At 39.4% G+C, this 14,965-nt stretch overlaps 1 protein-coding gene across 5 annotated transcripts in view; it reads left to right on the forward strand.

Annotated features, from left to right (window-relative positions):
* CACNA2D1 (calcium voltage-gated channel auxiliary subunit alpha2delta 1) overlaps nt 1–14,965 on the forward strand; it is a 353,910-nt gene that overhangs the window by 205,076 nt on the left and 133,869 nt on the right. For all 5 annotated transcript variants that reach the window (XM_085216402.1, XM_085216374.1, XM_085216379.1 and 2 more), the window contains exon 5: nt 182–226. In XM_085216402.1, the coding sequence (XP_085072528.1) occupies nt 182–226 (45 nt within the window). The remainder of the gene's footprint in view (nt 1–181; nt 227–14,965) is intronic.

Below are 14,965 nucleotides of genomic sequence, written 5' to 3' on the forward strand. Positions count from 1 at the left end.
ATAACCAAATGAACTAAGTTGAATATGGAAATGGGAAATGTTACATGCAACATGTTTCTCTGTCATATTTCAAAGAGAATGCATAAATAATTGCAGGTTTACCTCTGTATTTTAGTACTGGTTGCTGCTAGTGAAATTTATGCCCTCCTTTAACAAATTTCCTTCTTTTCTTCTTTTACAGAATAATGATATAATCTATTACAATGCAAAAGATGATCAGAATGATGTAAGTAATTTTTTCTTTCTTTATTGGCTATAACCTCAGAGAATTAAGGGAATGAAAAGATTATTTGAATGCTAAATAAACATTTAAATATTTTGCAGAAGTAAGAAAACCAGGAACTTAAAAATTTCTTTACAGGTTTTCTTAAGAGCTGGATAGTATTTTTTTTTCTTATTTTCAAGACGTGGTTTTTCATGCACTGTTTTGAGTTGCAGATTGGGGAATGTGTAGGAAGAAAAAGATCCTGACAGCAGTAGCATTCACTTTTTGATATGTAATAAAAATGTGATTATAGGATTTGAGAATCAAAATGAGAAATGTAAATACTTTACTCAGAAGGAGCACTATTTTGTTCTGTATTCTCTCTAAGAATTCTTCTACATGAGACAGAAGCAGATAAAAAATGTTATTGAGTAAGTGTTTTCATGCATTTTGTGATCACTCATATATGTGTGTAATAAGGTAGTGAGAACTTGAAAATCTGGTCTCAAATTTTAGAGAAAATGTATGGGATTTCAATGCCTAGTTCTACTGAAACTCTTACAGTGAGTGATTTGAAGTTTCTTATTTGTATTTAAATATTAAAAATCTTAATGTCTTGGGAGAAGGCAAGTTATCTTCACCTTCACTTGATATAATACAACCTCTTGTCTTCATTATAGATTTAATTTATAAAGCCATGGAAAAGATTTTGTAAATGTATTAACCGGAAGTGCCAGCATGCATCATTTGCACTTTTTAATCAAGTATTCTTTAGAGATTGATGGCATCACTATTGCAGTTGATGCTTCTGTTGTAAGACAATTAAAGAAGGTGCATATATCATGCCAAGCTTATATGCTTATATAGAATTATGAGTACTGGATTTCAGATGCCACAAACAAATCAATTGTCTCAAGTTCTGAACTGTGTATGCCTTAAAACTAACCTTAGTTTGAAAGATTGGTTTCTTCTGATTAGATTCACTAGAATGTCAGGTACAGATTACTTACAAAACTAGATTTCATTTAGCTTTTGACGGTAAACGTACCGTGTAGTAAGCAATGGCAAATTAGGGTCTAAAATAAAAAGGCCTGCTGCATCTGTTATGATGCAAATGGTATTAGGAAAGGTCTTGAGGTGAATTCAGATTGGTTAGGCAAAGCAGAAAAGCAAATTTTGCTCCAGAGTTTACTTATTTCTTTGACTTTATTTCAGATAATTTTTTCCTTCTGGAGCAAAAGAATTTTATTCCACCAGACCTCCTATTTTTATGTCTGTGTGAGGGTTTTTTTTTGTTTGTTTTTGTTTTTTTAAACCTTTTAAATTCTTGGAATGAAGGTTGTAATAATGATTACTGTTGAAGTAAAAATAGCTCCAGTTAGTCAGGGCCAACATGTTAATAAACAAGTAACACTGTAGCATTTACGCCCTTTTGGCAATCTGATCCGATCTTTTTCTGGTTGAATTGAAGACAATTTCCCCATGAGTTCTAATTGAATATCTTAGTCACTGCTCCTACTTGGTGTCTCACTCCAATTCATAGGAGGGAGAGGAGGTTTTCTGATATGTGTATACCAGGCGTGAGATTAAGAAAAAACAGTTCAAATGTTGGTCCGACCAGTTTGTTATAAATCCTAATCAGGGAGACAGGGAAGGGAAGGACGGCATCTATTATGAATTAGGGTGATGGGGAAGGGAAGGAGGGCAATAGAAAAGATAGGAAATAAAAATTGCATAAAGCGGGGATAGTCACCATCAGGATCCAGCAGCGGACCCGTTGCACACTGTTCTGACAGTCTGAGGGAAAAGTGCAGGGGGAGAGCAGCAGCAGCATGGCTGGCCTTGGGCAACGAGGAGGTAGCAGGAAGAAGCCACAGGGTAAGTCCAGGAAGAAGCAGCAGGACTCAGGTAGCAGGCCCAGGAGAGTTCGTCAGCATGCAGGTATTCTGATGGCAGACGCCTTTGTTCTTCTTCAGCATGCAGGTTGAGTGCAGAGCAAGTCTAGGAGGGAGAGAGGCAGGTTGTGAAGTTTCTCATTTCAGAAACCTCTCCTCTTCATGAAGAATCTGTTACCAGAAAACCCAATCTCATGGTGGTAGGTCCCCTTTTTATCCTTCTTATTCTGCCAGTAAGGCATTCCTGGGCACTTGGGTAAGAGTCATGTGCAGCAACCCCCTGAAGTGGCCATCTCCCTCGAGATAAGCCCACACAAAAGACTACTTCCTGGCCATTAATCTGTGGCTTATCTCTCTCTCATTGCCGCTGGCCTTGTCCATCTGTGTCCCTCAGACAAAAGATTTCTCAACCTTTGGCCAGGACTTGCTTGGACTTGTTCATCTGTGTCCCCAGCAAGCTTTGAGGCAATGGCGTGAAAGAACAATCTCTTACGGTTGGTTCAGCCTTTCTGCTATGGCCTGTATTTGTTCATCCTAGTAAAACATACTGTAAGTTCTTTTTCTTGTTGTTTAATAAAGCTGAACATTTCATAACTGAAATTATTATATAAAAATTATTAAACTTAAGCTCTAATAAAAGCAGTAATTCTTGATAAGCTCTGATGACAAGAAGAAAATAAAATGACCCACTAATATAGGTGAAAATTGACAGATTGTTGGGCATTTATGGGCAAGGAAGATGTTCATAAAGATTAATTTCATTTTAGGAAGACAACTTTGTAGACAACATCGAAACTGGTGTACATCACATAAACTAATGTCTTTGCTCTAGATTGCCCTTTAGAGTAGTGCACTTCTATTAGCCAAATAAGAGGGAAGAAAGAAGATAGGTCTCGTATACCTAATGGTACCTTCATAGCGGGGTCTCTAATAGTTCTGGGCTGAACTTTTGATGGGGAGAATAAGCAGCAGTGTGTTGGGGCTCTGAAGGCACTCACAAGCCTTACTAGTCATCCTACACGACAATTACCTTATGTGTAGATTGTCTTAAAACAGATCAGATATTTTAGTTATGGAAACCTTGGCAATGAGTATATATGAAACAGATGAGACAACTTAGCACCTTTTTCATAGGCAGAGATTTTAAATGACTCTTTTCTGAAGCACTGACTAGTAAAACTGCTTCTGCCGTCCATTTTTTGTCTCATAAGAAATGTATACTTTCTGTTCTTTTATGCTATAGACCTTTATTTAGTCATACTACCTGACAGCTTTTTCTAAAAGTAAAAGTAGGAATAATTAGTATCAGTAATTTATTCATTAAAATTAGTTATCTAAGATTAACCTAGTCACTGTGTATAGCTGTTTGGTTTATTCTAAGCTAAGTGTTTGACACAGATCAGCTGAATGACTTTCAGGTATGTGTTTCTCTCTTTAGATCTTTTAAATCATAACTTTTAGATGTTTAAAAATTAGAAGAAATTCATCTCACAGATCCTGACTTTCCTGTCTTAGCTCCACTAATCCTTTAAAATTTAGCTTTGCAAGAGGAATAATTCTCTATTTTAAGTCAGTGTATTATTTTCTAGTGTATATTAATATTCTTCACTGAATTTTATTTTCCTTCTTCCTGTTCTTGTACCACACTCAGAAAATCCTTCTCTTTCACTTTCTATCTGTAGTTTAGATGAGTCTTTTAGAATCTAATGTCAGTGTTCACTTGGACTTTAAGGAAAAATAAGTGTATTCTTTGGCCTTGGTCTCTCAGATAAAACAATTAATTTGTAACCTCTTAGTCCATCAGTCAGTAATATAACTTTCACACTCTTTATACTACAGCAGTAATTAGATTCTACTTGCTCATTTCCCCCACAGTGCTGTAATATGTGAGCACTTCATGATAATTAATGGTTTTATCTTCACAACAAGGTAGGAGGTATTACATTCTCATTTTTCATATCACACAGGAAGATAATGGCAAAACTTGTAATTTAATACAGGTCTCTCAGGGTTTCATTCACTGTCCTATTCCTTAGAACCCTTTCCATTTGATATACTGTGGTCTGTGTAATGTACTTTCATTTGCAAGTGTCAACTACTTCTGTCAAATCACTCTGTACGCATGATGCAGGGTGTTTATTGGACCCACATTAGTATGCCCTTTCCCAAAGGTTTTAATATTGCTTTGCCTGTTTTATTCATTTCCTCTTCTTGTTGTTTGTTCTCCACCCTTTTTGCAGTTATCTTTGCTTCACTGTGAACTCCTTTTCTCATTTTTTTGTAATGGTCTTCATTTCATGTCTAGTGATTTTGTGTCTTCTTTATAGAACCTTGCCAAATCAATTTGTTTCTGTTTTCATTGGTTCAGGTAATCCACCTATTCACTATGTATTTAATTGCTCAGTTGCTTAATTTCATTCTTCCTTGATTCCTGCCCTATCATTTCTCTGATCTTCCCTTTGCATCTTGTTCCTTTTCCACCTTAGTGCATTTTGTTCTTATATTTTTATGTATTCCTTCCTGTAAGAGATATAACAGCCTAAGGAAAAGCAGACTGTATTTTTGTCACAATTTAACTGAAATGTCTAAGCAATACAAATAAACAAATAATTCTTTAACATTAAAACAGCCATGCCTCACTGGAAGTTTACAGTACAAAGGTCTTACTCATTGGACTTTAATTGGGAGCTGGCAATTTTGTCTCCTGGCAAGAGTTGTGTCCCCACTTAACATCACTGATTTATTAGTGATTTTTTTTTTTTTTATACAATCTGATTGCTGTCATGATTAACAGCAGTACTCCATGTGATGTTATTGTTCATGTATTAGTAAGTGGTAGTAGCACTTTTTGGTTTTATGTTAAGTAATTAACATAAAAGCTCTAGAATTACAATTCCTTTTGGGAGTAAGTATCTGCAGAAAATGTGTATTGACCCTGTGATTAGAGCCAATGTGTGGGTTCTGGATCAATCCTGAGAATACCTATGGCTGTTTAAAATATGAAAATCTTTTTTTACTATTATTACTCTATGAACATTCAGGGAGAAATTTTGTAAGAACACTATTCTGAATTTGTCACATGGTTTAGACTGCATTTATAAATTAGTGATTCCTTGTTATTTTGGAACAGTATCATAGAATCATAGAATATCTTGGGTTGGAAGGGACTCATAAGTTGAACTCATCAAGTACAACTCCTGGCTCCACAAAGGACCACCCAAAAATCAGACCATATGTCTGAGTGTGTTGTGCAGACACTTTCTGAACTCCAGCCAGCTCAGTGCCAGCTTGGTGGAGAACCTTTTCCTGACACCCAACCTGAAGTACCCCAACGCAGTTCTATGTCATTCCCACAGGTCCCGTTGCTGTCACCAGAGAGAGATCAGCGCATATCCCTCCACTCTGCCTTGTGAGGAAGCTGTAGGCTATCTGAAATACTAGCTCCCCTTGAGAATAAAATTGCAGCATAAATGCTGATCTTTGTAAATTGATAATAATGGTAAAGATAAAAAAAAAAATTCTTTCTAGGTATTTTTTTAGAGTACTTTAATCTTCTTGTTAACCATGGGCAACCTGTAACCCATTTTCTTTATATATGATGTATGTCCTCATTTTAAAACAGAGAGATTTTGGGACCAATCACACCACTAGCTCCAGAAAATGCTCTTCTTAAATTTACAAAATAGAGCCATTTTTACTCCAAACTTTTTTTTTTTTTTTTTTTTTTTCTCCCCAGTTGTAGTTATGGTCAGTGTAAATATCGGGCAGAAGTAAGCAAATAAGAGAATGATTACCTAACTGGTGTTTTTTCTAGATTTTCTTCTTCATTAGCAGAGACACTGATCATTTATAGGCATACTGTCAGTGCCATTGGATAACTGTTGAGTCTTTGTTTAGAGACTTATACAAGCATGTTTCTTCTCTACTAATTTACGGTATTTAGTATTGCAAAGTAGATTTCAAAGTTATGATTAACAGTAAAAATGAGTCACACAGTGAGACAGCCAGGTTTAGTTAAAACCAAATCTGCACATGCTCTGGTTTTGATATTTGGTGCTTTATAGTTTTATGGTATTAGTGACCAGGAGTAAATTTAAATTTGGACTTATTTAGACTAGGTATAATGCATATTTTGTGGTGCAATTTCAAGTTGACATGACTTCTAGGTCTTTTAGAAAAGTATATATACCATTATTTTTGCTGTGTACTTACCTCTTTCATATCTGAAATCTGTTATTACCATTTTAACAGTGCGATTTAGATGCCATACTTTGGAAAAGGAACATTTGAGCTGACAGTGACTGCGTGGCTGACAGCAGCAGTACCAAAACTTTTTTAGAATCATAGACTCATAGAGTCATAAGGTTGGAAACGACCTGTAAGATCATCTAGTCCAACCGTCTTCTCATTACCATTGCTACCACAAACTAAACCATATCTCGCAGCTCCTTTTCCAGACACCTCTTAAACACTGCCAGGGATGGCAACTCCACATCCTCCCTTGGCAGGCAATTCCAGTGCCTGACCACTCTCTGAAAGAAAAAGTTTTTCCTCATGTCTAACCTAAACCTCCTCCGGTACAACTTGTGGCAATTTCCTCAGGTCCTGTTTGTTGCCTGGGAGAAGAGGCCAAAACCCTCTTCACCACAACTTCTCTTCAGGAAGTTGTAGAGTGCAATGAGGTCTCCCCTGAGCCTGCTCTTCTCCAGACTAAACAATCCCAGCTCCCTCAGCCACTCCTCATAGGATTTGTGCTCCAGACCCCTCACCAATTTCATTGCCCTTCTCTGGACACATTCCAGGGCCTCAATGTCTTTTTTGTAGTGAGAGGCCCAAAACTGAACACAATACTCAAGGTGCAGCCTCACCAGTACTGAGTAAGAGGGGGATGATTACCTCCCTGCTCCTGCTGGCCACACTATTTCTAATGCAGGCCAGGATGCTGTTGGCCCTCTTGGCCACCTGGGCACACTGTTGGCTCATGTTCAGCCGAGCATCAACCAACACCATCAGGTCCCTTTCCTCTTCACAATCATCCAGCCACTCGTCCCCAAGCCTATAGCACTGCATGGGGTTGTTGTGGCCAAAGTGCAGGACCCGACACTTGGCCTTGTTGAATCTCATCCCATTCATCTGAGCCCAGTGATCCATCTTATCTAGATCCCTCTGAAGGACCTTCCTACCCTCAGGCAGATCAACACCGCCTCCCAACTTGGTGTCATCTGCAAACTTACTGAGGGTACACTCAGTCCCTTCACCTAGGACATCAATAAAGATATTGAACAATATAGGGCCCAGTGCTGACCCCTGGCGGACACCACTTGTAATGGGTCACCAGCTGGACTTAACTCCATTAACCACTACCTGTTGGGCACAGCCTTCTAGCCAATTCCTTACCCAAAGAAGGGTATACCTGTCCAGACCACAGGCAGCCAGTTTCCTCAGAACAATCCTGTGAGAGACCGTATCAAAGGCTTTGCTGAAGTCTAGGTAGACTACCTCAACACAGCCTTTCCCTCATCTGCCAGTCTGGTCACCCAGTCATAGAAGGAGATGAGGTTGGTCAAGCACGACCTGCCTTTCATGAACCCATGCTCCCCTGGATGCCATGCATGTGCCATGCGTGTGCCAAGATGATTTGCTCCATTACTTTCCCCGGTACCAAGCTCAGGCTAACAGGCCTATAGTTCCCTAGATCATCCTTACGGCCCTTCTTGAAGACGGGAATCACATTGTCAAGTCTCCAATCCTATGGGACCTCTACAGTTAACCACGAGCACTCATAGATGGCCGAGAGCAGCTTGGCAATCACCCCCGCCAGCTCCCTCAGCACCCGAGGGTGTAGGCCATCCGGTCCATGGACTTGTGACAGTCCAGATGGAGGAGGAGCTCTCTAACTGTCTCCACCTGAATCGCTGGGAGTATATTCTGAGTAGCATCCCAGATTTCAGATCAGGGTGTAAAATGCCCGGAGGATAACTGGTCTGGCTACTAAAGGCAGATGTAAAGAAGGCGTTGAGGACCTCAGCCTTCTCCTTATCCTCAGTGGTCACATTTCCTGCTGCATCAAGTATAGAATGAAAGTTCTCTCCTTGGTTCTTCTTTTACCATTGATATATTTATAAAAGGATTTTTTATTCTCTTTTACTGCAGTGGCCAATCTGAGTTCAAGTTGGGCTTTTGCCTTCCTAACTTCCTCTCTGCATACCTTAGCTACTTCCTTGTAATCTCCTCAAGTAGCCTGTCCCTTCTTCCAGAGGACATAGACTCTCTTTTTCTTCTGGAGTCTCAACAGTAGTTCCTGACTCATTCACACCGGTCATCTTCCCCTACAGCTCACCTTACAACACTCAGGGCCAGCCTCTTCTTGAGCCTTAAGGCTTCCATCTTTAGGAGCGTCCAGGCTTCCTGGACCCCTTTACCCTTAAGAAGTGACTCCCAAGGGACTCATGCTACAAGTGCCCTGAACAGATTAAAGTCCGCCCTCTGGAAGTTCAAGAAAGTAGTTTTGCTGGTCACTCTTTTGACATCTCCAATAATAGAGAATTCTACAATTCCATGGTCACTCTGCTCAAGACAATCCCCAACCTTTACTTCTCCCACAGTCCTTCCCTGTTAGTGAAGACCAGGTCTAGCGGGGCACCACCCCTGGTAGGCTCTCCTACCAGTTGCATAAGGAAGCTATCTTCCAGGCAGTTTAGAAACCTCCTGGACTGCTTCCTCTATACTGTATTATATTTCCAACATATATCAGGGAAGTTGAAGTCTCTCATGAGAACAAGTGCTGACGATCAGTGACTTCCACGAACTGTTCATAGAATGCCTCGTCCAACTCTTCATCCTGACTAGGCAGTCTATAGCAGACCCCCACCAAGATGTCGCCCCTACAGGCCTTCCCCCGATCCTTACCCATAGTCACTCAACTGTCATTCCCAACCCCAAGATCTTCAACATCAAAACAGTCTTTCATATAAAGGACCACACCACCATCCTTTGTTCCTCGTCTATCCCTTCTGAAGAGCTTATAGCCATCTATCACAGCACTCCAGTCATGGGAGTAGTCCCAGCATGTTTTGGTAATAGCAACAAGGTCATAATTAGCCTGATTCACAATCACTTCCAACTCTTCCTGCTTGTTGCTCATGCTGCGTGCATTGGTATAGATGCACTTCAGTCGAGTCATGTGCCTCACCCCCAGCTTAAGCATCGTTCCCCTACGCTCATCTCTTGTGAGGCCTGGTTTGTCCCCTTCCTCCTTCATAGCTAGTTTAAAGCTCTTTCAATAAGCCCCGCTAGCTCCTGCACTAGGATTCGTGGCCCCTTTGAGATAGGTGAGTTCCATGGACAGACAACAGGCCAGGGGCTGAATAAACTGCCCCATGATCAAAGAACTCTGGCTCGACACCAGCCTCCAAGCCAATTATTCATTGCTCGTGCTTTCCGATCCTGCTCAGTGTCCCTTACTGCCCCTGAAGATATAGAGCAGAAGATCACTTGAGCTCCTGCTCCTTGAACTAAATGCCCTAAACCCCTGAAATCTTTTTTCATAGTTTGTAGGCTTGTCTGAGCAATTTCATCACTGTCCACCTGAACTACAAGTAATGGAAAGTAATCAGATGACCTAACCAGTTTCCTGGTTATGTCCCTGATCCGAGCCCCAGAAAGGCAGCACACTTCCCGACTGCCCAAGTCAGGTCTGCAAATGGGGCCCTCTGTTCCTCTGAGAAGGGAGTCACCCACCAAGACCACCCCTCTTTCTTTCCTGTCGGAGGCAGTCTCAAGGCATGGGGGTGACCGCCTCACCCTAGGATCCCTCCTAGGCAGATCCTCCATCGCCTCTCCACTCACCTCCCCTTCAGTTTCCAGCAACTGGAACCTGTTGCTTGGAGGGAGCTGGGGAAGTGGGCAAGGCAGGCAGGGGGGGCTCCCGTGACACTGAGTCGGGACTCTCTTCCAACCCTCCTCATCAGTCAGGTCTATCCGACTGTGACAGGGCAGGGGGTCCACCACCTTTCTGGGGATATTTTCCTGGAACTCTTCCCTCTGGTAAGAGAGTGAGTCACTCCACCAGTCAATCTCCCACTCACACTCCCTGATGGTCTTAAGTCTCTGTACCTCATCCTTGAGCTCCACCACCAGGCTGAGCAGCTCATTCACCTGCTCGTATCTCACACAGGTGGAGTCCCTGCCACTCTCCCCAGGCAGAAGGCTCAGGCACTCCCTGCAGCCAGAGACCTGAACAGCGACATTTCTGGGCAGGCCCTCCGTCTGGGATTCCATGGTCTTCTTAGAATAAGCCCACTGTCTGGTGGAGACCATGTTTCGGCCTGTGGTCTCAGAGACTGCCAAGGAAAGCTGGTCTCCTGAGTAAGGAGGGACAAAGGCTTACCAAAGTTCTCACCAATTGTCCTACCTCCCACACGCACAGGTGTAGCACCCTATGGGAAGCGTGGGCTGTGCTCACTCATCAAACCTCCCCTTTCTCAGTGAGCAGAAACAATGGTTGCTCACCAGGTGTGTTCTCCTTGAAGGTATTTTATTTTTATTTTTATTTTAGGAATGTGTGTCTTTTACCAAGTGTCATTGTGAGACCTGAGGTCTTTCTATTTCAAGTTATTCCAAGAAAACTTGAGTCCAACTCATAGGAAAAGGTATTTCTCTAAGCTCCTTATTGAAATTATAATGCTCTGTTGCCAAAGGGAGCAAGTGTTCTTGCTTTTTTTTTTTTTTTTTTTGGTAAGTATTCTGGTTAAAAAAAAAACTGTGTCAGGTTTATGTTCTTTTATTCCAATTTGCACAAATCTACTCTTCTCCCAAATGAGTATATTTTCAAGGCTGCAAATAAAAATACATGATAATGAAATGACTGCCTCAAAGCTACCTCCTACCTGTGAAACAGTTATGAAATAATAAGGGCAAGAGTGATAACTGTAGTTGTCAATGTCCTAAAAAGATGAGTATGTTCTTAATATGGAGAATCCTACCTCAAAGGCAGATTTGCACAAAAGAGCAGATCTTGAGTTCTCCTTATGGAGGCCAAATTTATGTCACATCAAATATCAAAATTCAGCCCTAAAGTGAGTGATTCATCAATTTAACGGAAAATTGCTTCCTTGAGGATATTTCCTACTAATATCAGATGCATGAGTTATAACAATTGCAGTGAATGTGGAGTGATCATTTGTTGATAAATAAAAGCAGCTTCAACATCTGATTTTTTAGAAAATTAGAAATACCTATTTCTAGTGAGTTCTTTATTGGCCAATTCTATGTAACAGTGCTGTGTGAGTGTTTTGACATATGACTTTGAAATGGGCTGAATAGGAAGGGTCATGTCACTTTGATTGGGCTGAATCTGGGGTTTAGCTTCAGAAAAACCCATTTGGCAGGTGCTGCCTGTGCTTAGATTTCTTCAGTTATCTTTTGTCTTGTGACTGCTAGTCTTTTAGAGTTTTAAAGCTTGTTTGTAAAAAGGTGCCTTACAGCTAATCTTGCAGATCATCTTTGTCTTGTATATTGCAGGTGATTTTACATGAATTCCACAAATTACAGTTGTCCAGACTTTAAAACTTTTGAACTTGCCTTCAGCTGACCTATTAAAAATTTATTTTCCTGTACTTTTCTCATGATTTCTTGAAATATTTTAAAGCTGACATGTTTACACTGTTTAGAACCAGTGCTATGGCAGTTAAATTATTATACTGTCTGTAGCCTGCAGGAAAAACTTTATTGTCCATATGTAACTCAGAGGTGAGTGTGTGGCTTCGTGTTTTATTTAATGTTTATTATCTGCCTAAATACAGCTGTCATTTAATTAGTAAAAACCTGTTCTTATTTTATATAAGCATGTATTAGTGAGTGATGTTTTTATAGTGTTTTCGGCTTCATTAGTATTAACTTGCAGAATCACAGAAAAAAATGAGATGATGAGGACTTCTGGGGGTCATGTAGTCCAATCTCTTTCCCAGAGCAGGGCTTTACTGTTGTTAATGTTGTTATTGACACAGAGGACTGCCAAATTAAGAAGAAAAAGCAACCAATTAGTACGCTGCAAGATTTACAAAGTCTAGACTCTAACCAGTACTACAGAAAGATAAGAATGTGCTATGAAACAGGATCAGTCAGTGACTTAGCAAAGCATGGCAAAGACAACTGCATCAGATGAAAACATCCAATTAATTAAATGTTCACATTCAGTGGGTATTATACTAATTCCTGATGAAGCATTAAGATGATTTAACATATCTTATTCTTGAGGGATGTTATCTTTAATCAGATGTGGAGATAGTAAAAGATCAGCAGTGTAATTTATTTCAATAAATTTCAATAAAGTACCTTGTAATTTGGGTGTTGTATGAAAAATCTAAATTATCCAGAGTGCATATTGGTCTTGGAATTGCAGATGGTGGCTAAATATCCTACAGGACCTTTATAAGCAATTTATACATGTTTGTTTCCTTCTACTTTTATTATTACTGTAAGTACTCCAGTAGGATCTAAATACAGTTATTTGAAGGAGGCCATGAATTTTAAAAGATTTTTTTTTTTATGTAATTCGATAGATCTTTTCTCATTGGCTTGTAATATTTAAATCAGTTAAATTAAGATGTGCTTTAATTCTAACATGACCACATATTCGTCATGGTGTCTAATGACATCATCTTATCCAGTTAAGGAACTGTAAAAGTCATTGCTGAAGTAGACACTTGCTTCCAATACCTTAGGGGCTGGCAGGAAAAACACTCATAGTGACCATCCTGGTCTTAAACTCCTCTTTTTTCCCAAGCCATCACCCTGTATAGAAAAGAACCAGGGAACTTGAAAAGTTCATGTGGGAGCATACATAGTGACCTCTGAACTCATGATGAAGGTGTGCTACTCAAGAAGGATATGGAGATGTGCTTCTTTAACACTGATATCAAAAGGAAGGCTAAAGAAACTTCTAAGAAGGTGGTGACTAATGATTTAGCAAGAAAGGGAGGGATTTTCAGTGCATTCTTTGCATCACTCTGCTGGGTTCCTGAGCCTGGTAGCAGAGATGTGAGTAAGAAGATATTCCCATAATAGAAGAATAAAATTTTAGGAAGCACTTACAGAAGCCAGACGTGCACACATCCATGGGACTAATGAATGATGCTGGTGTTATTGTAAGGCAGCTCTCCTTCATCCTTAAAACCTGGTGAGAATTGGAAGAGGTTCCTGATGATTGATTTTTATGTGCTTAGCTATTTAGAATGTGTACTTCATTTTGCCTGCCTTTGTAGATAAGGAAAATATTGGAGATTGGAATATGTGGATTTTTACATGTTGATGTCACTACCGTAGTCTCTATTTAGCTTTGAGGTGAAGGTCAGCTGTAATCTGTAACAATGAGAAAAAAAAACAAAATTTTCAATTATGTTTTGATTATCAAATAAGAAATCAATGTTTCAACACATAATTCCAACTCACTAAAATATTATGTCAGTTTTAGAAGAGAAAATGTGATTGCATAGGTCTCTTTAAGGTTATATCTGTTAATTGATAAAATATTTATGTGACTGGAGATTTTCAGTCCTTCATCCCAATACCTGTTCTATCTTCAGGTTTCTGTTCCTGATCTGTTCAGTTCATAGTGAACCAAGGCTTTTCAACTAAAAGAAATTAAAAGAGTATAGATATAAAGTCCAGTCATCTTCCTATTGCTATGATGATGATAAAAAATAACTCAGTGCTGTGAAAAGACATCAGGGTACGTTTAATTGGAGTGAAATGGGAGTTAAACTGTGTCTGAGTTTTACAAGCTGATTTGTTTCATTCTCATTTAATGATAGTTTGCTTTTCAATGGTACTTCTTGGCATAAAGCTTCCAGTTACTATATGAACATAACTTTGTTTAAGTTCACAAAGCCCTTGAGAGAGCAGTTGCATTATTTCAAGTATGTTTTGGTTTATAAAATTATAGTATAAATATCCCTCTAAACGGCAAGTAACCTCTAGTTTATTTTAGATCATGCCATAAGTGATTTAGGCAAGATCAAAAAAACACCTACAGAAGAATCCACTTTACTCAGATCTTACCAGTGACATCAATTTCCCTTTATTCTGATAGTGCAGACACATGAAAAAAATATTAATTGGAAAAAAAAAAAAAAGAAAAAAAAAAAAAGCCGTAAACTGGCATAAAAGTGAACTGAAGAAGAAATGGATTTTATCTTCCTCACAAGGGACAGAGAAATGAGTCTGGAGATTCACTGCAGGGAAATCATTAAGATATTTTGCTGACTGTCAGTGGTCGGTAACAATGTAATTCAATAAGTGAAGACCAGGTTTAAATAGATAGAAAATTAATCTTCAGCCACCATCTCATGTGGGATTTTTCTGTGCCAATATTGATTGTGTTTCAGTTCCTGACTTGAGAGACAAATTGATTGGAGTTGAATTTTAATTACATTCATACACTGGATTATATTCCTTGAAAATAGGTGTTTCGCTGTTTTCCTGAAAGCAAAGTTTAGGAGGTTATTAAGAATTTAACAACCACTGCAGCAATCCAGTCAAACTTTTCATAGAAATACCAAACTTAAATAATTAATAACGGTGGGGTTTCCTTTTTCATCTTTCCTTTTCTTCTCTCTCTCTCTCTCTCTCTCTCTCTCTCTCTCTCTCTCTCTCTTTCTTTTTAACTCACCTAATAGAGATGTAGCTTACTTGTAATTCATGTAGTTGCCAACTGAAAACTAAGTAGCTTTCTGTAAAAGAATCCACTACAAACCATTGGATGTGTAAGGTCTTGCATTAGGACTGCAGGTCAAGAAGTGGTGTATTGAGGGCAGTACCAATTTGCCTGTATGCTTCTGATGCTAGCCTGTTGTGTCCAGCTTTT

Source organism: Meleagris gallopavo, chromosome 1 (genome assembly GCF_905368555.1).
Source record: "Meleagris gallopavo chromosome 1, MGAL_WU_HG_1.1, whole genome shotgun sequence".
Classification (NCBI taxonomy): Eukaryota; Metazoa; Chordata; class Aves; order Galliformes; family Phasianidae; genus Meleagris; species Meleagris gallopavo.